Genomic DNA, 22,486 nt, shown 5'->3' with positions numbered 1-22,486 from the left:
TCTTTACCAATATTCCACCCCATTTAGTCTCACCCTTGGGTGTTAGCAGAAGGAAACATACAAAAGTCCCCTCTAAGACGCAGAGGAAAGTGTCTTACATCTTCTCATCTTCCTTTTATACTTTTCTTTCTACATCCCTCTTCCCCCCAGTGTTTTGACCCATTTCTTTGATTGGGGGGGGAAGTGTAAAAAAATAGCACACATACATTGGAATGAAAGCACTGAAAGTATGAAAACCTCTGTTTTCCCCCAATAACCCTGGAAAAATTTGGGGTGATTTTAGTGATTAGTTTGTGTTAGATTCAGGAAAATATGGTACTGAACAGGCAATGTGAACATCACTCCCTCTGTAAAGGGACACCTAATTCTAAAGACGCTTCATAGAAGTGTATTAATTACACCACAGACAACTAGATTATACTCAACAGAAAACCTCACTCAACTTCAGCTTATCAGAAGGTATCTACAGAAGAACAAATGCTTTAGAGCCTAAAAGAAACAGTTCTTGTAAGATTAGACAACCAGAAGATGAAAAACCACAGATATCTGCAGAGTGGTACAAACCAGTATACTGGAAGTTTAGATCTTGGCATAAATTCTATCAACAGATGAGAATTCAGATGCAGTTTGTACAAAAACAGACCCAGCAACAGGATGCGTCCCAGACTGACCATGTCTACATTTGCTGGCAGTAACTTACCCCAACCCTCAGAATCTAGTGACACCTCATTTTTCCCATTCACCCCTTCAAACTATCTTCTATGAAGCAAAACCGATACTGCCAACGTACAAAGATTAAACAGAGAAGACCATCCTCACAGCCCTTGAAGCCTCTAGAACATCCAATAAAACTCACAAGCATTCCCAGATGTTGCTGAAATTACTGAACATCTATTCACACCAAACTTAGGCTTTCCATTCATATCAAATCCTTCTACTCTGGTACTTCACTGATATTTTCTTTCGTGTTTTTTTTCCTTAAACCAATTAGGTACTCTGAAAATTCCCATTAGAGTTTATTTCTGGGTTTTTTGTTTGTTTGGGGTTTTTTGGGGTTTTTTGTGGGTTTTTGGTTTTGTGATTTGTTTTGTTTTTTCACCCATGCTTTATAATACTTGCCAGAGTCAAAACTTCATTTTTCACTTATTTGGTACAGCAAAAAGGATGAACTGCATAACGTCTTTTCCAAAACCTTCTACAGAAATACCCAGCCCAGCCAACGAAGAGACTGCTTTGTACAAAACCAAATCCACACTTTCTTATTTATCAGCTGGATAGCAATATACTTTATCAGTAGTCTCAACCTGCAATATTTTAAGACCTTACTTATAAATCCACAAAATACCCACCTTCAGTATTTTGATCTAAATGGCTCAAAAGATAGCTTACAATCATGCAAGTATTTGAAGGAGAAGTCAGCAAGTAGATAACTACACCACTTTTCAACCAAGGTATCTGAAGAGAAGCAAACTAAAGGTCCAACATTTCCAACCTATGATCCCACCAGACTTCAATATTTATAAGCCACAACGAAGAGCCAACAGGAATCAAAAGATCTTCTGCCACATTTAAGAATCCCCAACTGGCTGACACCGCTAATAGAGCAAACTAACGCATACTGTCAGTACTTCTCTTCAAAAGTGCTATGTTCTGCAACTTGACAACTTACGAAATTAAGTCATCTCCATCTTCAAATAATCATTTCTTGATGCTGACAAATTTGCCAAATCTCTGCCCCATCTCTGTTCAGTCATCTGTCCCAGGAGAAGAAGAGAACTTTTTTTGAAAGCAGACAGTTGACAGGTAAAAGAAAAACAGATTGACTACCTGAAGCATTTCGGGGTTTATACCTGGATAAATTAAAGATGTTCAACCTAGTTCTCTTGATATCAAGGCTTCAGATAAAAATATATGCAGGTTCAGTTAGCTCTGTCAAAAACATCTACTACAGATTTACCGACTATGACAAGAAAATTAGTCACTCAACATGCAAATCAGCATTCTTCCAAGACCATCCAGCCAGTACATACTACAAGTGACGTTTAGTCATACTTTTAATCTATACATGTAAGGTAGCTAAGACAGAGAAAGTAGAGTACGATCTAACATAGCAATGACACACAGCCATGTATCAAGTTCTGACTACTCCAACCTCTGAAGTCCAAAGCCGTAAATCTCCCACTATGTATTTAAGACTAGTAAGCCCTGCCACATGTTGTGGGAATCCAAATCATAAACATACACAAAATTTAAGATTCACACATGGATCTCTAAAGGAAAGCATCGGAAGGCTATGAGAAATACCTGTCATGTTTGGCTGGATTTCCAACTAAACACCCAAGCTTTTGTTACCAGGCTGAAAGTATGCTACTGACCCAATTCAAACTAGCTGAAGAAAACACAGTAAGCAACAGTTCACTTCAGTGTCCTCCTGCAACATACTACAGGTGTACTCTAAAAACTCCTAGGTATAAAATGCTAGCGTGCATTTTAAGGCTCCTTGCAGTTAAGGATCTCCTTGCTTGCTTTAGAGACTTCTTCTGCCAAGCAATTTAACAGTCTAGCAATTAAACTAACTGTCACAAAACATTTCACATTAAGAATTAAGCAATTCCTGTAAGGCAAAGTGTTTTGCTCTGGTCTCATTTTGGTTAGTAATTCTGCTACAGAAACTTTAGCACATTTACTAAAGTACCTGTGATACCGATAGCTATGTTTTAAAATTTTTGATCGAGTAGTACTTGAGCAATGAAATTATTTTATACTATGTTTTAAAGCCTGAATACTTTATGCATCCACATTTACCATAATGTAATTATAAATTCCTGCACAAATAAGGTCTACATTTAGGTAAACTGCAGCTAATCAAAACTGAAAAAAATAGGAGACCTTTTCTACTGTAATGAAGTGCTTCAAATAAGCTTATGAACTCAGCTGTATATTTAAAAACCAAGTAGCAAGTATGCATACAAGCAGGAAAACATAGAAAAAAATATGAAGGCAACACAATCAGAAATAGCATTAATACTCCTGCTCTGATATGCACAGCACACAATAGAGCGGATAAGGTTTAGTTCACCAGTTGGATAGGAACATGCACAGAAATTCCACTGCACTTCTGCAGCACCTTCTGCCATTTGTACTACTAACCTTGATGACCAGACATTATGCAATCCCAAGCAATTCTGTCACCTTTGGAGTGACAGTGCAATAAGGTTATGAGTCTGTAATCACTACATATACAAAAAAAATCTGAACAGGAAAAATATTTTCTCCTATTCATGAAAGGGAAAGCAAACAACACTTGTCTATGTAATGGACAGAAAGCACAAAACACAAATCACTCAATCAATAGCATTTCAGAATAAAAGAAGTTTCACGTGCTGTGCCTAAGTATCTTGAGACAGACTTTTTATTCCAGTTATTCATCTACAAACAAACACTCACTGCCTTCCAGATTGCACAGCCATTCATAAAAGATAAGATGGTGTTGTTGGGGGTTTTTTGGGGGGCAGAAGGGGAAAGCAGGAGGATATTATTAATAAGTAGTAGTTTCTCATATTTATTTTAAAAAATCTACTAGCAATTTGTATTTTACAGTCACTGTTCCTTCTCTTACTTAGAAGTTTCCTTTACTACTACTGTGTGAAAGCCACACAAATAAGAAAAGTACATAAGCCAATTTTTCTGTTGTGTGCTGAAAACTAAAGCAATTTTCCTACTACTTGTTATAGTATTCTTAAAAGTAATTGTGGTAACATTCTTATATAAAATGTCCTTTAAGGAAAATGATGGATACACATGTAAGAAAGCCATTAATTTCAAAATTTCTTTAGGGATTATTTCAAGAGATATCTTCAAAGAGAACACATAGTATATCAATCCTGAATAATTTGGTGGCCAGGATTTCAAACTGAAGAAAAAAAGAAAAGAGCAAGTTTTTTTCTTCTAAAATTAAGTTTAATTCACCTCTGTTGTGACTGTATTTATCAATTTGCATTCTAGTTTACAGATACAGGTGTAATGACCACAGCAAAATTGATTCTAAACACAAGCACAGAGATCCCATTCCCCTGGAGGCAGCCTGTTGAGCCAGAGCTGACAGAGCCCTGATCACAAATCCATATGCATACCGAAAGCCTGCATTCCTATTTCCTCCTTCTTTGCCTCCTGTTTAGGCAAAAGGCAAGTAATACTACACCTATGGTTATTTTATACTACATAAATGCTGGGGGTGAGGTGTTAAACTATGGCTACATTATACTATGGCTACATTATACAACTCTTATGAGCAACTCTACAGTAACAAACTTGTAGATGCATGTGATGAAAGAGTTAAAAAAAAAAAAGGAACTTATAGAGGAAAACTACAACCATTGTTATATTAAAGATTTTTTTAAAAATCTCAGGTGTTCAGATGGTGGATCATCTGTGCAGCAGGTGCAGGAACAGCTCAGGGCTGGCAGGATTACTAGCAGGAACCTACCATTGTGAGAGCACCATGTACCTGAACTGGCTTTGGAGGTGAAGAGTATAGCTGTGTTTCTACAGCTCCAAATCCTTAAGTATTAAGTACTGTATGATCTAAACTGACTCTGCAGTGACAGTCTTTCTGTATCTGCACCGAGTTCCACAAAACACATGTGCAAGTGCAGAGACTCCAGTTATGCTAGATTCAGCTGAGATCCAGATGAAGACTGTCTCAAATCTGATGTGGCTAGCTCTACAGGGAGTCACAGCCCCCTCAACACATTCCCCAGGACTAAAATCCAGGTGGTTTATTAGACCAGCTGTAGTGTCATGCAAACGTGCTGACTCAGTCCTGGGCCAGTACTGCATTCAACTTCATAAGCCCCCCCATCAAAAAAGCTAACACAGAAATGCCAAGTGTTAAAAACACCACCTTTACAACATCAGAGTAATTTGTACCAAGTTCAAACTGATTCTTCCAGATGCAATGGCAGGCATATATATATTCCTGAGAAACAGATCAATGGCATATGAATTCACTGGCAATGCTGTAAGCAATCTGACTTCGCATGTACAAGCTGAGCTGTGCCTGAGGTAGTAAAACTTCCTGGAACTCCTAACACTGACGTTCAGTACTGAGATCTCCTCGTCAGTCTGAATCAAGTTGGATTCACAAGGACCAGCATCCACGTGGCTAATAAGCCTGACCAAGCTAACTCTTTGTGCAAATATTGGATGCCTCTGTGCTGCCTGGTATCCCTATCGCATGGATTATTCCAGCTCCCTCATAAGCAGGAATAGAAGTAGCTTGTAGTAAACCATAAACACATTGTCTATTTATACCCCACTATATACTATAATTAATTCATTCTCAAAATAAGATCATAAGAAAGATGTTTGCACGCAGTAGGATGATGGGGAAAAAAGTCTTCTTGAACAACAGTTGTGCTACAATTCCTAAACTTAGCTTCTCTAGTCTTTGAATACCAGTACTATCAGCCCCCAGACAACATATATGCACCATCCAACTTCCCAAGCCTGGACCTAAAGTCCTCATGTACTACTCCATACCTATACATCCTCACACGGACCCTAACATTACTTTTTCCTGCATCAACACGTATCTACCCTGCTTTTTGATTCAGAAGTTTGGGTAAACGTGAAGATATCTAAAGGGCCCACTATACAGCTGGTGCTGACACAGGTAAAGCTGGGAGCGGTTGCCACCCATCTTTAAGACATTCACATTCCAAGCTCACCACAGGTCAGCTAAGATGAATTACCTGATTTAGGGAAAAATAAGACTTCTTAAGCAATAGTTAAAAACTTACACAGTGATTGTAAAAAGTACATACTGGGATTACAACCTTCTATTTATTATGTATTACATATGCATGATGATAAGCTAAGTCAAATAATTAGCAGGCACCTCAATATGTCCATTATCCAAACAAAAATCACAGTTTCTCTCACACACACAAAAACATGACCCTGCTAGAGCCAAGACTCTGTATGACTTGTCAGGTATGGAACTGTGCCTTCCGACTAGTAGTTGACCATTCAAATCCCTAGACACTGGCTACCACCTCACTATCAAAACTGCAAAAGTCAACCAGCCAGGAGGCTTGTGTGGCTGGAGAGGAAAAAAAAAAAAAAAAAAAAAAAACAGTATCAGCCAGCACTTTCCCTGACAAGAAGTTCGCACCAGCTTAGCGGCAGCACACAAAAGAATGGGAACACAGCAGACATCAGTGTGCAACAGCTGAAAGCGTATGGGAAGCCAACTGCTGTAACCTGCTATTAAGCAAAGTAGCAAAGTTCTCTGGTGATCCACCTACTTGAGTTACATGCTCCTGAGTTAGACTATTTCTTTCAGTTGTTAAAGCAAGACTAACTAGAGCAAGCAATTAACCCCAGTATCTTATCAGAGTGGATATATTTGCCCAGTCATGGCAGCTTAAAACAAACAAAACAAAAAAAAACCCAAACAAAAACAAAACAAATAAACAAAAAACACCACACCCCAAACACACAAAATGCAGACAGCATCAGCAGGGAAAAATATGCCTGGAGTGCAAGACACTGACTCTGGTCTTTTTAAAGATTAAAAATAAGGAAGTAGAAGCATGTTCAATGTAATATGGTTAATTTAATTCTCGTTTTGTTTCTAGACGAAAAGGCCAAAAGAAAAAATAAGCTTCAGTCTCCAACAGTGATGATAAGGAGGTCTGCTTTTGCAAGTAAGTGCGTTACAACTTTAGAGTCTGACAAACTGGTTACAATAAAAGTTCCAGTTTTCACACTGAAGTCAGATTTCAGTTTAATTTTTGAATGCTAAGGGCTTCTCCAAGACACCTCAGAGACGTCATATAGCAGTTGTTAAAACTACAACTACAAGAAGTTGTTAAAACTACAACTGTTATCAATCTGTTCTACCTCATATGCAATTAGTTTCACTTGAGAATTATTTAAACCTATGCTATATTACAAATGGGAAATTTTTTTTTCTAAACAAGATCAGTAACCAACTCGTTGAACTGTACCATAAATGGACCCCGATAGGCAGAAACAAGAATAGAATACGCCAGGCAGAGAATTCAGTTAAGTTCATCACTGTTCCCTCAAAACAGTGAAAAAAGGCAGTATAATGCCTATCAAAGCTATTCTCTTTGGTAAACTCAAGAAATTATTGAAAGGCAGTGAGACATTGCTTCTTTTAGAACTCAGGACAGTTCTCTTTCATTCCTTGTATCAGAAGAAGCCAGGAATAACTATATCCTAAATCCTGATGAGAATTCCCCATCATGCACCAGAAAAATCCTCCTTCTAGCCACTCTTTTCCCCCTACGTATTTTTAACTTTGCTGTCAACCTGTCTATATCAAACTCAGCAACATTAAAAAAAAAAATGCTACTCTTAAAACTTTACACTGCTGATGATCTTCCCAGGAAAAAAAACCAAACAGCCCTTCCTTAGAAAGGGCAGCGGTTTTGATTTTCTGTTGACAAATATTTGGAGAGCACATAGAAATCAATCCATTCTTGCTCTCACCAACAGGTCTGCTTTAGAAGGAGTAGCAAAGTCTAGGTTACTAGGGCATTATGAAAACATTCATGGCAAGTTGGGAAAAAGTAGAACAAGATTCTTCAGTCCTATGCCAAAAATTCACACAACATTAAGTCATCCTACCATTTCTATAGCACTTTGTATTAGAAAAGGAAAGAAGTACAGCAAACAGCGCATGTGAACACTCTGCCAGGCACTGACAGTAACTAAAAATTTTGTTTCAGGCTCTTCATTTGTGTTTAGATAGGAAAGGCAGTAATAATTTACACACTGCCCTACGAGGCTGCACCACCTTCTCTTTCAGGTTTTGGATTTTAAAAAAATGTTTTCAGAGGCAAAAGAACAGCTTAGTCTTTCTATATACTCTCACTTAGTCTTTTGCTGGAACACAAACTAAAAAGTGCCACGTAGTGAGAAATGGGATTGCCTTTTTCTGAAAATGCCTGATATCAAACAGCTCGATCTAATAACATCCAAGTCTGACAAAAATAAAACCCTCATGTAATCAACAAAAAAAAAGTCCTGCTATTTTTTGTTGTTGTTCAGAAGGATTGTCTGAATCCCCACTATGTACCATAAAAAATTAAAAAGACAGAGAAAGAAAATGTTTCTTCCATTACATTCCAAGTAAGCATTAGATTCCGAAGTTAAGAACACTGCTTATTGGTTAGGTGTTCCTAGACTGAAGCTTTCAACTAGCAATCTAAATTGCTGTAAAAGAAAACTGGACATAGAGTCTATTTCCTCCCCACACCTAACTGTGTAATTATTAAACTGACAAGATTACACAAAACCCACACTGTAGATAAGAAGAAAATAATATTTCAAACATTTTGGGGAAAAAAAAAGACTGAAAAAAGAAAACCCACTAAAAAAAACCCAAACCCAGACACACACACATGCCCCCACAGAAATTGTCAGAATACTTACAGTTACATACTTCCACTTAATAAAAAAAAAAAACAAACCAGGTCTTTCTGAACAGCATCTAAACAGAAATATGACACAACTCTAACTGTTTTCTACTATTATTGGGATACTTGGGTAAATATTATCCACACCAGCATTGTAACTAGCATTACTTAATAAAAAAGCACATACCACTCTGGCTGCTCTTTCCTGAGATTCACACTTCCTGCAAAACCAAGGTCCAGTGGGTACTTGAACAATTCCATAGCAAGCTGTTTTGAACAAGACAAAATATTTCAGCAAACATAAGCAGCATTACAGTACTACTAATAAGAATGTTATAAGAAAGCTTAGTATTAGTTGATCTCACATCTTTTTAACAACTCAAACTGACATCTATATATTGCACATGAAATCCTATCACAATGGTACTCAAAATGAAGTACAAGCTCCCACTTAAAAACATGCATTTTTTTAATATTCATTTGTTAAATATTAATTAGCTTGAAAAGTAATATCACCATTCAAAAGCAGCAATGTTTCATATGAGATCTGTCTTGCTATTTATTTACCAGCAAAACAGGTAAAACACTGCACAATAACAAACCCCCATCATTTATAGTAAAGTCTTTTTTAAGAGAAAACTAAAAGCAACTAACAAATCAGAGTTTGTCATAAGGCATTCACACACTTACCTCCAAACAAGTTCTCTTACTCTTTATGAGTACAATAACTGGTCATAAGCAGGAAACCCATAATAAACTCAAAGATACAAAGTTCGCCCTTTTTTTCTCCCTGAAAATTCATATGGAGCTGTAAATACAGACTAAACTGAGCATGAGGGCTAGGACCAGTTCCAACGACAGCCAGGCTACAACATAAATCCTTAGGAATGAGATTTTGAGACATGCAGATTTCTCTGCAAGACTGTCATCTATATTTTTATAGTATATAAAAACAAAGAGGAGTTTGACAAGCAATTCCACAGAAAAACAGTTCAGTAATTTGTCAATACTGTTCATGTTTGAAATGCACAGATCAAGAAATTTTAAGAACTGCTGAGGGAATGAAAATGCAAGAACACAACAGTATATTCTAATATCTGTATGGGTTTAACAATAATCAAAGCGCCAACCATTTTCCTCAAAAAGATAATCCTGAATCTGACATATTTTTAATATCTCAATTCCCAATAATCATGTTACTTAAATAAGAAAATCTGGTTTACATGTGTAACTAGAAAAAATATATATAACATAAATTAATAGTTAAGAGAAAAGCTGAGATTAAAAGTGTATCTTCTAGTAGATATACAAAAATATTATTGGTTTTGTACTACCCTGAAGCAAAAAAAAAACCAGTAATGCTACAGTAGTATAAAAAAAATACCTTTCCTTCTACAAAGGAAAGTCAATGAAATCATTTCCTATTATATACATACATGTAGCCATATTAAGATCAGTCGTCAGATTTTCAAATACATTATCCAAGTACTGACAGACCAAACTATCTTGATAAGCCCTTTCTACTGTACAATAAAGTTTTTTAACATGAGAAAAAACATCTTGTTTTAGTTGCATCTATATTAACCACAGATGAGGGGGACTTTGAATTCTTCTTTAGAAATTACGAGAGAGAGACTTTAGATGGGCAATCACACATTTAAATTAGCAAGAGACAGTGTAGAGTAAGAAACTAATTACAGAATGTAACTCGGAGACAGGGCTGGCAATTAGATTCAAAGGCAACACGAGGTGGGCAAAGACCAAAGGTGAAGTACTTTTATGTCTGCAAACGTAACAGTGTACACCTAGAGCCTAAAAAAGTCCACCACAGATTTGTGCTCTGATACACTGTGATACTGTTTATTGAGTTTCAGGACTTCTACTATTATGCAACACATAAAGAGATTTTGTCCTCCACAAATTGCCAGTGATGTAACACTTGAAAAGAAGTTTCCTCTGAACTAAAAATAATCATAATAACAAAAGATGCAGTTGAAGTCTCACAGGTAATACTGCTGTCTGAACCTCAAATAAGGACTATCAGCATTAACCGGAGATCTCATCTCGGTCTACAGTTCCTCACAAGGGGAGGAGGAGAAGCAGTTGCTGATTTCTTCTCTCTGGTGACCAATGACAGGACCAGAGGGAATGGGAGGAAGATGTGCCAGGGGAGGTTTAGGTTGGGTATTGGGAAAAGGTTCTTCACCAAGAGGGTGGTGGAGCACTGGAACAGGCTCCCCAGGGACGCATCACGGCGCCAAGCCTGACGCTATTCAAGAAGCACTTAGACAACACCCTCAGAGATATGGTGTAATTTTGGGGTGTCCTGTGCAGGGACAGGAGTTGGACTTCATGATCCTTGTGGGTCCCTTCCAACTCAGGACAGTCTATGATTCTAACCATGAGGACTACTATTTTTACTACAGAAACACTACAAAAAGAGTGGACATGCTTCTTCTACCACCCCCACATGATGCATCAAATACAAAATGTAAAACATCAATAATACATTAAATCAAAAGAGACAGCTCTTCTTTTCTTAAGACCTCTATGACAGCATCTGGATTTAGAAGCAGTACTACTTTGCACACTTCCTGCCAGATTCAAATTCAGATTTGGACCTCACCTTAAAAAGAAAGGGGAAGTTCAATATTCTTGTACCCAATTTACTGAAGTGTACCTCTGTATTAGGAATACTTTCTAAAATAGACTTTTGTTGTTCCCACTATTTCAGCTCCAGCTGCTGCCGTAATCAAATTCTTTCACTGAAAATATCAGCAAGGCTCTAGATGCAAAGGAAGATGCCCAAGATAGTACAAAAGTAACAGCTGGTTCAGGTATGACTTCTAAAAGTATTCATGTTTTAGAGTTCATGAGCCTAAGATTCTGCAAAAGCAGAGTTAATGTACTGGTTAACATCACTCAGCTCCTAAGACAGCAGAAAACTGATTCAAAATCGGACTAATTTCACAGATCCTGTCAGCTCCTCTCTGCATGCAGTCCAATATTAACAAGAATAACTGAATTCTTTTGCAGGTCTCCTTATTACTATTTCTGATTATTTCTTGTCACTTTACAAAGCAGCATATACCTGAAACAAAAAACTTTCTGTTATCATCTTCAACACCATTTAAGACCAAGTACGAGACACAACATTAGTAGTATTTTCACATGCGCTAGGCATTCAGACTAATGAACTGGATTTAGGACTTTCTGTCTCCTCCAATTTGTTCATCATCTAGGAGTCAAAGAGCCAGCCATGGAGTTCATATGACTGCTTGGGAGTTGATAGGGAGAAACTACCATCTTATTCCTCATTTCAGCTCCCATAAAGCAAAAGTCATCGTAACTTCCTTTCTTACAATGTAAGCAGAAGAATCCATTCTCTGGCTCTGCTCTCTCAAGAAGGGTCAACCCACTGACAGAAACAAAACAATCACACATAGAGGAAACATGCCAGCTCCTGAGCTGAGCTGGAAACCAACCAACCAGCCTCCACTAATCCAAACAAATCCAGCATCAGCCATTCCAACTAACACCCTCCCCCTGCAGAACCACAACAGGAAGTCTCTTCACCTACCAGGAAACATCAGCCAAATGACATTCAAGGAAAGGCAGGCAGAGGAAGAAATCACATGACAGCTCTTTCCTACACACCACTCTCTTCCAGGCTGAAACCCTCCTCGTCTACTGGCTGCCCCTCTAATAATCTTTTCTGACTTGGGAAAGGCAGGGACAACAGGTATTGAGTATAGGAAGAAAGAAATAGAGCGACAACTGCCAGAACAGATATTAATAAGGAGTCCCACAAAGAAGGAGAGGACTTTGGTAGTCTTTGGACTGCTGCAGCTGGAGTTGTTAACAAGGTACAAAGGCAGACTAGAAAGCATAGACACAGAAGAGGTACAAGGGGAGGAGGAAGGGAAAAAAACCGGGGTGGGGTGGTGGTGGTGTTCTTCATTTTTCACAGCCGTAATACAGTAAGTCATAATATAGCAAGTCTCACACGAGGGAAAAGACAGACTGGAAGGACAGAGGATGACAGGACAGGTCAGACCAGAAAGCACGTGGCCCTAGAAACAAGAAAATAGGCTTCATGGGTGACAAGAAGGAGCTGGGAAGGGGGACGGAGAGACAAATGGGAGAAAAACGGGCGGGGGGGGGGGGGGCCGGGGGAAAGCAGGCCCAAAGGAAGAGGACAGGGACCACCAAGAAGGAAGTAGCGAGGCCGGAGCGGGTGAGCTGGCACCCACCTGCCTACTCACCTTGATGCACTGCGACATTGCAGCCGTGCCCGTCGCAGTAGACAAGCGGGTTCTCGGCCCAGCCCCTCTCGTCGGAGCACACGCAGCAGCCGCCGATCATCTCCTTCATGCTATTGGAGAACTCGCCCTCCAGTGACACAGGCAGCAGCAACGGCTCGCTAGAGACCATCTAAGGGTTAAAAACACCGTCGTCAACACCACAGGCGCGCACACACACGCGCGCGCTTCACCCCCTGCCTGCCCTCTCCCCCGGCGGTGTCTCCCCTCAGTCACTCAGCCGCCGCCGTCGCCACCGCCGCCACGGCAATGATTTAGGGCCCATGACCGCCTGAGCTGAGAGCCTCTTCTCGCCCCCGCCCGACCAACCGCCCAGGCTGTATCAGTCACGCAGGCAGGCAGGGGCGGCCCGGCGGCGGCAGGCTGAGGAGAACACCACACAGCAGGCAGGCAGGGCAAGGCAAAGCAAGGCAAGGCAGGCAGGCAGCGGGGCCGGCGCGCAGGCGCACTGCGCGCCCCCGCGGGGAAGGCCTCGGCCTGGGCCTCCTCGCGATGGTTCACGAGCCGCCCATGGAACGTGAGCCGCGGCTGAGAGCGCGCGCCCCCACCACCACCCACCCAACCACCCCCTCCCCCCCCCCCCCCCCCCCCCGCAACGGCTCCAACCGCCGCGCCGAGAGAGCGTGCGCGAGCGAGCGGCGCCCCGCCAGGACCGCCCGCCCGCCCCTCGCCGCGCCGCCCCTCGCCGCCGAGCGGGCCGGCTCCGCCGGCTCCCCCGGGCACCTGACGGCCGGGCCCGGCCCGGCGCGGCCCGCCCAGCGCGCCCGCCCTGCCAGCCGCCACGGCCCCGCTTGGGCACCCACCTCGCCGTGCTGCCACTCTCCGTCCCCCGGGCGAGCCATCTCGCCCCAACCCCCCCCGCCCGTCCCCGGCCGAGCCTAACCCTAAGGGCGCTCCGTGCCGGGGCCGCCGGCTGGGCTGCTGGGCTCGGCTCGGGACAGCCCCGGCGAAACCGCCTCCCTTCCCCGCCCGGGCGAGCGTTAGCCGGGCTTATTGCTGCCCCCCCTCCCCTCGGTGTGGGGGGGCGGGGAGGTGGCAGACATGCGCCCCGCTCCCACCCGCGATGTCACTCTGCTCATGCCCCCTTCAGGAAGGCTGGAGGACTCGCCCCGTTCCCGCCCTCCCCTCCCACCACGCAGAAATCATTTTTTACTATCTTGTTTATTTTCCCCCTGATGTGACTGCAGGACTAATGCATTCCCGCTCCCAACTTTTATTATCCTGTTTATATCCCCTCGCTGTGCCTGCAGGACTAATGCGTTCTCGCTATTACGCCACTTCCCTGTCCTCGCCGCAACTTTTACTGTTTTGTTTAGTTTTTCCCTTCGCTGGGGCTGCAAAACGAATGTATTATTAACCCCGCTCTTGCTTCTCCCCCCAAAACCCGCCCGCCGTGCGGACGCAGTGCTGCGTGCGTGGCTGCTGCTGCCACAGCAGCGAAAGTGATGCTGAACGGAAGACAGGACAAACAGAGAAACTGGGGAGGCCGCAGGGACACGCAGAGCCAAACGTGTTCTCCAACACAGCTGTTCTCTACTCTTAGAGGTGGATATGCCTTTTTGGAAGTTGTGCGTTTGGGTGTTTTGGGGTTTTTTTATTAAAACAATTCTAATTCTGTTGTCTCTTTTAATTAAAGGGGGGGGGGGTGGAACCTGGGGGGAGAGTGAGCTGAGGTGGACAGCAGACAGGAAAAATCTCAGGCTATTCAATTCTCCATTGTAAGCAGGTATGCCTGTAGCAGAAGGAACTAATTGTGGTGATTGTTAGGAGCACAGAGAAATTAAATGCAGCCTTGCAAAATTCTGCTCACTCACGTGCCCTGGGGCCAGCATTTATTTATTTATTTATCCGTTCGTTCATGCATTTATTTATTTATTGGGTAAGGAAAATATATATTTATTTATCTTCATTATCATGCTAAAAGGCGGAGAAGTGGAATTCATGTGTGGACTATTATTTTTCATGATGATTTTGCAAGGCCAGGTGAGTTGATACAGTATCTGTACAAATCACTGCTGAATTATGTACATTCCTGGACACATTGCTACCTAGCACTACATATACGCGGGTTATATTTTACACATTGTTAACTAATAAAACATCTGCACTTGTGTACAGGAGTATGACAAACTGCTGCGTGGAGGGGAGAGGTGGGATGTGCACCATCCTCTACCTCCTAGACATCCCAGTCTGCGGTTTGTATGCAGGATGTCTTAGGTCAAGCTCTTTTTTCTCCTTTAAAGTTTTGAGTGAAATTATTTAGATAAAGAAAGGAGGGCGGGGGGAAAAGGGAATGATGAAGGCCCCAGCCAAACACGCGATTAATGCAGCCATTTGAAGCACATTCTAAACATTTATCTGTACATGTGTGTTCCAATATTCTTGAGAGTTTGGAAATTTTTAAGGCATATGTAAAAAATGAGGGTGGGGGGACTGGAATGTCATACATTTCAGTTTTCGTAAAATCATTCAGTGATTGCTCTCAAAAATACACCACCCCACACCCAAGTGTCCTAGCTCAACGCTGAAGAATACAAATTTGAACATAAACTATATTATAAAACATACTTACAAATCTATTTTTATTACTTTTAAAGCTTGTAAAAATACACTGAAAATTGCAGGTGCAAGCAATTACTTTGTAGGGAAATAAAGCAATTCATATATCCTGGTATTTTAAAAAAACGCAAATTATTTGAAGCTGATAGATACAGTGTCCCAGCTCTTCTTCATTCTTGTCAAGAAAATGACATCTAATTTAAAAAGCATTCTCAATGATTCTGTTAACCCTGACAAAAAAAAAAAAAAAAAAATCACGGTACAGAAACAAATCTGTCCTTTATTTCCCTGACAGGTAAATTAAAATAAATATCTTTTTAAAATTAAAAGATTTTAAATATATTTTAATTTGTTGGATGACTGTATACATTTAGTAAAACTTGTAACAAACAATTGTAATTTTTTTCTCATAGCTTTTTTTTTTTTTTTTAATTCATTGACAAGGTCCTCCTGCAATTTCTTCCCTGAAAAGCAACTAGTACAATTCCCAGGGCTTGCTTTTTGGGTTTTTTTGGGTTGTTTGTTTTTTTTTAATGTTAGCTATTCTAAGGCTTATTTTTTACTTTTATAAAGAAGCATCACCAAAGAAAAAATTAATCACTTTGCAACAACTTGATTAAAGCCACACCACAGCAACAAAGGTAGTTTTGTGAAAAACCTAGTGTATAGTTTTCAAATTAAAATATTTTAACCTCACACCGTGAAACACACCAGCTCAGTACTGAACAGCCTGAAATTTTGCTTTGGTCAAAATTCCGCCAAGCCTAATACATTCAATTATTTAATGAAATATTTGTAGTATTTTTATACGGATTTCTGCTTAATTCTTTCTATAGAAAGAATGTACATGGACTGAAAGAAACTCCATGACTACCACCTTACGGTATTGTGTAATATTTGATGGAAAAATTAAGATAACCTCTTGATAGTTCTGTAAAACAATCATTTAGAGGAGACCTTTGAAATGCAAAATAGGAAAAGAAATGCATTTCCTCTAAATAAATGCTGCAAACATTAAGCCTATAACAGCTATGGAATCAGAACATAAAATCTTGTAGCATATATGTTCTTATGACTGTAGTATTTAATAAGCACTGACACAACACAGAAGGCCAATTTTCTTTTTAAAAAAAGAAGCCTGCCCTTCTTATAGTGATATATAAGAAATTAAAATATTTAGAGAGGGATATAATTCATTAACTAAGACTGAATAATTTCATTGTTAATCTAAATGCAAGGAGAAAATTCAATTCCCTTAAAAGAAACCTACAAAACCTAGAAGCTAAACAAGTTACATTATGAGAAACGTATAAGAAGATTATATGTTTTCATATAATTTTAGAGTTTAGATATTTTTTCAAATAGAGTGTATGCATAAGTGAAAGAAAATTACACTTTCCAAATGCAAATTATTTTTAAAAGTTTAAGGAATTCCTCAAGAAAATGTTGACATACATTAGCACATAGCAGTTTAGCTTAACAAAAATAAAGAGGTATTCACCTTAAATTCTTACTACCAATTAATCAGTTCCAACAATAACACTAAGGTTTTGGAATACTTTCTTTAAGTTTCAACTCCCCCCCCCCCCCCCAAACATGCAAAATCATATTGTAAGTTTAATGAATAAAACAAAGCATTGAACAAGAAAAAGCCTTTCGTTTACAAAACCGCATTACCAGTTGGATATAATCACCAGAACAGTCTTTCAGGAATAACAGAAAAGGCATAGACTTTGTATAAAATGAAGACTAGATTAGAAAACATGAACTGATATTGGGATTGGAGCTGTAGAGTGGGGAAACTCCACTGTTTCCCAGAAAGCAAATTTCTCATAGCAATTTTTGCTCCATTTTCAGATTGGGTCTTTGTTAGAAAAGCTTTGATCTTTACCTATGTGCAAAAGGATACAAGCTGCAGCTAAACAGATGCAGCTGAAAACAGAAAAATTGCAATAACTTAGTGACACTCAATAGGTAGAATAATGCATCTCCCGATTATCCATTTTAAATACTTTGATGCTTGTCTGCCTTTTGTTTATGTGAATTTAAATCATTAACAGTCTTCACTGAAATACATTCTAATCGTGGGTATTTGCTTCATTTCTGGGAAGGCAACAGCAAAATGGTCACTTTACACAAAATAAAACGCGACTCTTGTGTGTTGACCTTTGCGCACAATGTGGTTTAAATGGCAGTCTGCCTTAGATCCAGCAAATTATTTCTATCCATGTTCAATTATGAAGGATATAGCATGTCTACAGAACCCATACGAAAAATGTTAATGTGTCTTTACATGCTTACTCTTAAATTGTACTAGGTAAAGTTTTCTTTTTCCTCCTATTCTTTTAATACACTGCTCAAATCTGTATTTAACACCTATCCAAATGCAATGTACTGAATAATTAAAAAGTTTCAACATTTAACACGCAGTCACTCCTTGACGGGGCATTTGCATGCTATATATTTACACGTTCTGCATGTACAGATAGCAGCATCAAAGGTCATGTCAGTGCATCTCCTGGACACCATGCCTCCTCAGATGTTGAGCTATTTTCTTTTGTGCAAACGCAATTACAAATTTTGTAATTCTTTAGACTGCAAAGAAAAGGGGAAGTAATTCCGCCAACTATTGTATTCATTTTCTTGCTTTTAATTGTATTATCACCTTTGGAGACTTTGGCAAATTCCACTTAACTGGCAGCAATGGATAAAATTGGTGGTTTTCAAGTACTGCTTCTGTTACTAATGTTGGCATTTAAATGTTAATTTCAGACCGAGGTTTACAGTAAACATGAAACAAGGGATTTTCTTTGAATGAACAATCTCAAACCAAAATTCTAAATACAGGAATCCTAGCACAGGATGTTTTTAAGCGCGGTGATTATTTCTTTCCTTTTAAAGATTTAACATTCCCTAAGAGATAGAAGTTAAAAGATTTAAATGTGACAGTTAATTTATAATTCTCTACATTAAAAAGGCATTTAAATGTTAACCACATTTTTATATGAGTCAAGTCAAAGTAATGATAATTACAGTATGATACAAAAGAACCTGAAATAAACTTCTAGCAAACCATATTGAATATTAATGCTGCATTAAGCCCTGAAAAGCTGGGTTAGTAAACTCTGGAATTTAGACTGTATGCAACTTAAACATAACACAGGGCTTTTCTTCAGAGAAGACTATTTCATTTCAAAGTTTGGGTTTTTATTAGGTATGTATTAATTAATTGGATTTTTATTAAATACATTTACATCTCATCGCTCCAAAACCAAGCCTCAGATGACTTTTCATCTGTAGGCATATCTCCACATAGGATTCACTAAATTAATGTTTCAGAGAAATTACTAGCCTTTTTTCATGTTTGTTGTGTTTCGATCAGCAGTGTGATACTGCTCTGTGTCACAGGTCACATTTATTTGATTTCGGTTTAGGAATGGTATCTGTATGTACTACATATTAAATACAAGAAACGACATGCTGGATTTCCCATGCAATATCTTAAATACAGACATATTTTAGATGGATTTGTATAAACAAAACACATATATCTAATATAGCGTGGGAAAGGAAAAGCTGGTTTGTTACATGCTAAAGCAAATTGGAGTAAATCAACCGCATCGGTGGGCTGTATAAGCAATACTACTCTGCTTTTCCCAGTACCATTTGGACAAAACAATGTTACTTTTTTTATTTAAAGTGTTTTCTTCTCAACAAGGGGCCACCACTTCCCAATCTCAAAAACACGCCCCAGAATATGTTAATTAATTGTATTGTGTCTCTGAAAGAAAGAGGTTGCCAAATGCAATAAAAAAAAAAAAAAGCCTTTCGATCAGTGAGCTCCATTCCCACTGCTCGTTACCATCTAATTTCAATTCTACGTACACATACATAGATACATTTCCTCTAGGTACGATTTTGACCATTAAAAACTGTCTAAGAGTGAAAGTCTAACTTGACCACATAGGGTGTATCTGGGAAGCTTAACATTCTTGGCGAATTAAGCGTGCAAGCCTGGGATCACTTTTTGTCAATCTTGCTATGGTACTTCAGAGTCGGGAATGTGGGTATTTTTTATATCGTGGTACTTCCCAATTAAAAGTAACGACAATGTTCCTTTGTGAAAAAAACTTAATAAATTAAATATGTCAACACAACCCGCACAAATACAAAATAAAGGGCAATGAAGGATGGCAACAAACCGTCCCTCCCTATTTTTTTAATCTGCCCTTTCAATAAGAGTTTTCAAATAGCGATATATTGTTTTAGTAAATACAAGAGCATTAAATGTCCTTTTGAATGATGCTTTCTAAATTTGTAGTTACCTTTCGAAAATTGCCCAGCAGCAATCAAGAGTAAATGCATCTCAGAATACTCAAGTAGAAGTAAAACAAAACAAAACAAAAAAATCTTTCTTTTCTCGACCTTAAAGTTAATGCCTTTGGATATTACCAGGGTGGTGTTTTTCTACTAAATATTACTTGCACCTTCAGCTTTCGGGTAACAGGGACGCTTTTTACCATCTAAACTGGATTGAGCTTTTATTTGGAGGAGTCCCACAAAAGCCTGCAAGTTTACAAAGAGTGAAAGAGAAGTCCCAAACTGTATTCTCTGAAACAATGACTGCAAGCATGCAACTTCCCAAGTGTGCGTGGGGGGAGGAAAGTCACTTCAGAATTATTTTCAGCTAGGTGATATCCCTAAACATCGGCCTTTAACTGCTTTTACTTGCTGCTCACAACCTAGGCAAAACATTGATTTCTTGGCGATATATTTAATTTTAAAAATTTAAAATCTAGACAGCACTTTTAATCTTTTAAAATAAATTCTCACGCACTCGGAGATAACTCGCTAAAAATAAGCACGGCTCTCCTAGAAAGGATTTTCTTAAAATAACTATTTCTCTATAAATTCTTTCCTCCTCACAAACACGAGCCCCTACCGGTTTTGATTTAATATTCCAGACACAACGTGCAAAGACATATTTTTTCCCTTAGAAGATCAAGGGCACTTGCTGGAAATTTTCTTGAACATCAAGTTAGTAAATTCTTCCTTTATATAAATACATGAGAAATACATGAGAAAGTTGAGGTCTGAAATGGCATACCAAAACAATTTAATTTCTCCTTATTTTCGGGGGGGGGGAGGGGGGCGGAACAAGAGACAACAAACACTTTTCCTAGAAAACAAATCTTTAAAAATCTCAAAGCAACATAAAACAATCACTGGGGGGTGGTGGTGGGGTGTCGATCCAGACATTTTGGTGCTTATATGAAAAACAGGATAAGATTAATCTTCATTTTTATAAACAGACCATTAAGACGAGTTCCTTGCAAAATTCTCTTTGGCCACATTTATTATTCCAAATCCGGCAGTTCGGAGCAGTTTCTCCCGATTTCTTTAAGAAGTCCTGTTACTAAAATCCACCCACAAACAGACGTTACTTTATGCACAAACCCGCCGCGGCAGGGCGGCGGGGGGGAGGGGGGTTACCTTCCAAGGAACACGTGAGCTACAGCCTCCCGGGAGCTCCCGCAGCGGATGGCACTCCTACAGACTCCTCGCTACTTTGCACCCGTGTTCCCGCCGGAACCCCCGCGCCGCCGCGCGCAGCACGCCCGCTCGCGGGGGGCCGCCGGGGCCGGGGAGAGCAGAGCCGCGGGGCGGGAGGTCTCCCCGCCCGCCCCCGCCCCGGCCGGCAGAGCCCCGCCGGCGGACAGCGGCGCGGAGGGGGCGGCGGGGAAACAATGGGGGAGCGCCCGGGGGAGAGGGAGCCCCGGCGGCGCAGCGCTTCCCCCGACCCCGCCGCGCCTGGCCCTGCCCGCGTGCGGCCCGGCCCTCCGTGTCACCTCCGGAGCCCGCCCCACGGACGGCAGACCCTCGCTCACCCTCGCCATGCCCCGGGCGAGCCCGCCGGCTCAGCGCGCGCACCCGAGGGCACCCGCGCATTTACTCTTCCCGCCCACGGCGCGAAGCCGGCTGGAGGGCGAGAGGGGCTGCCCGCCTGGCCCGCCCCGCTCCCCGGGCCCGGCGGAGCGGCCGGGCCGGACTACCGGAGCCCTCGCCCCGCGACTGGCCGACCCTGACCCCGGGCCGGCGGGCCCGGCGCCGCCCGTCCCCTCGCATGCCGTGAGCACTACCAGCAGGAGAGGCGGCAGCACTACAGACCCGGCGCTGCAGTGCTCGCTTCTTCCCTTCAGGGGACGGTGCTGCACACAAAAGCCGGCTCAGCATTGTTCTCCCTGACCCGCAAATCCCCTTTTGCCCGCCGCTGAGTCGCCGGGAGAGGTGAACGGGAAGGACCGGGAGGGAGGTCGAAGTGGGGGGAGGGTCCCTTCGCGGGCTCTCTCGCCATCGTCGCCTGAATTCGCCCTCGTGGCGTGCCCGCAGCCTGCCCCCGAAGCCCATCTGCCCACGGCTGCCCTACCGGGCAGCCCTCGGACCCCGCTCCCTCACCCCACTCTGCTGCGGCCCCTCTGGACGGCTGCCAGCCCACCGGCCCGGGCACCGCGCCCCAGCCGCCCCCACTCGCCATTAGCGGGGCTCTCGCCTGCCACTTCGCCTAAAAAACCCCACTGACGCTGCAAAGGCACCTCCCCGTCTTTCAGTCACCAGAGCCTCCTTCTCGAGTTTCCACGCGGGAATCACCCACTCCACGCACCCGCGGTGGGGGGCAACCCCAAAACCAGTACTGAAGCAAGACATTACTTGGGGGCTTTGCCCTCAGGTCTGCGCAAAGCGAGCTGCTCCTTCACTTCGAGGGGCTTGCTTTGCCGACCCGGCGGCACGGCAAGGGCAGCGCTGTCCCCGCGGCCGCCCCGGTGCCGCGGAGCGCCGGGATCCAACCCTCACCACTGCGCGAAAGCCACGGCGCGGCGGGAAAAGAGACGCGGGAACCGGCGGAAAACTCAAAAGCACGTGGGGAGGAGCGCAGGAGCCACGACACTGAGGAAAAACCACGGCTCGATTTAAATAATTGCATAATATTAGGATTTAACTTATAAATGTTTACATTTGGGTGATTTGATTAATGTCACGTTTGATTTCCTTAAAGCCACTGACAAGGTACTTTAAAGCACGAGATTAACGTCTGGCAGCAACGTTCAACAGGCGGGTCCCCCTCCTGCCGCCCCGCCCCCCCCCTCCCGCGCCCGG

At 41.7% G+C, this 22,486-nt stretch overlaps 1 protein-coding gene and 1 long non-coding RNA gene across 10 annotated transcripts in view; one reads left to right on the top strand and one right to left on the bottom strand.

Annotated features, from left to right (window-relative positions):
- The window catches only part of MLLT10 (MLLT10 histone lysine methyltransferase DOT1L cofactor), a 137,745-nt gene that overhangs the window by 113,561 nt on the left and 1,698 nt on the right, over positions 1-22,486 (bottom strand). For 5 of the 9 annotated variants that reach the window (XM_064444772.1, XM_064444773.1, XM_064444768.1 and 2 more), the window contains 2 exons: positions 12,716-12,884; positions 8,638-8,717 (listed from right to left, as the gene is read on the bottom strand). In XM_064444772.1, the coding sequence (XP_064300842.1) occupies positions 8,638-8,717; positions 12,716-12,884 (249 nt within the window). Of the gene's footprint in view, positions 1-1,669; positions 1,755-8,637; positions 8,718-12,715; positions 12,885-13,575; positions 13,635-20,824; positions 20,960-22,486 lie in introns of those variants that run through there. The other 4 variants (XM_064444771.1, XM_064444770.1, XM_064444775.1 and 1 more) reach the window with 4 other exon arrangements.
- On the top strand, positions 21,363-22,353 carry LOC135312107 (uncharacterized). The gene is made up of 2 exons (XR_010371763.1): positions 21,363-21,619; positions 21,940-22,353. It is a non-coding gene; the product is annotated as an uncharacterized LOC135312107 (long non-coding RNA).

Source organism: Phalacrocorax carbo, chromosome 2 (assembly GCF_963921805.1).
Source record: "Phalacrocorax carbo chromosome 2, bPhaCar2.1, whole genome shotgun sequence".
Lineage (NCBI taxonomy): Eukaryota > Metazoa > Chordata > Aves > Suliformes > Phalacrocoracidae > Phalacrocorax > Phalacrocorax carbo.
The sequence above is the reverse complement of the archived record's forward strand: the minus strand, read 5'-3'. Positions and strand labels throughout refer to the sequence as shown.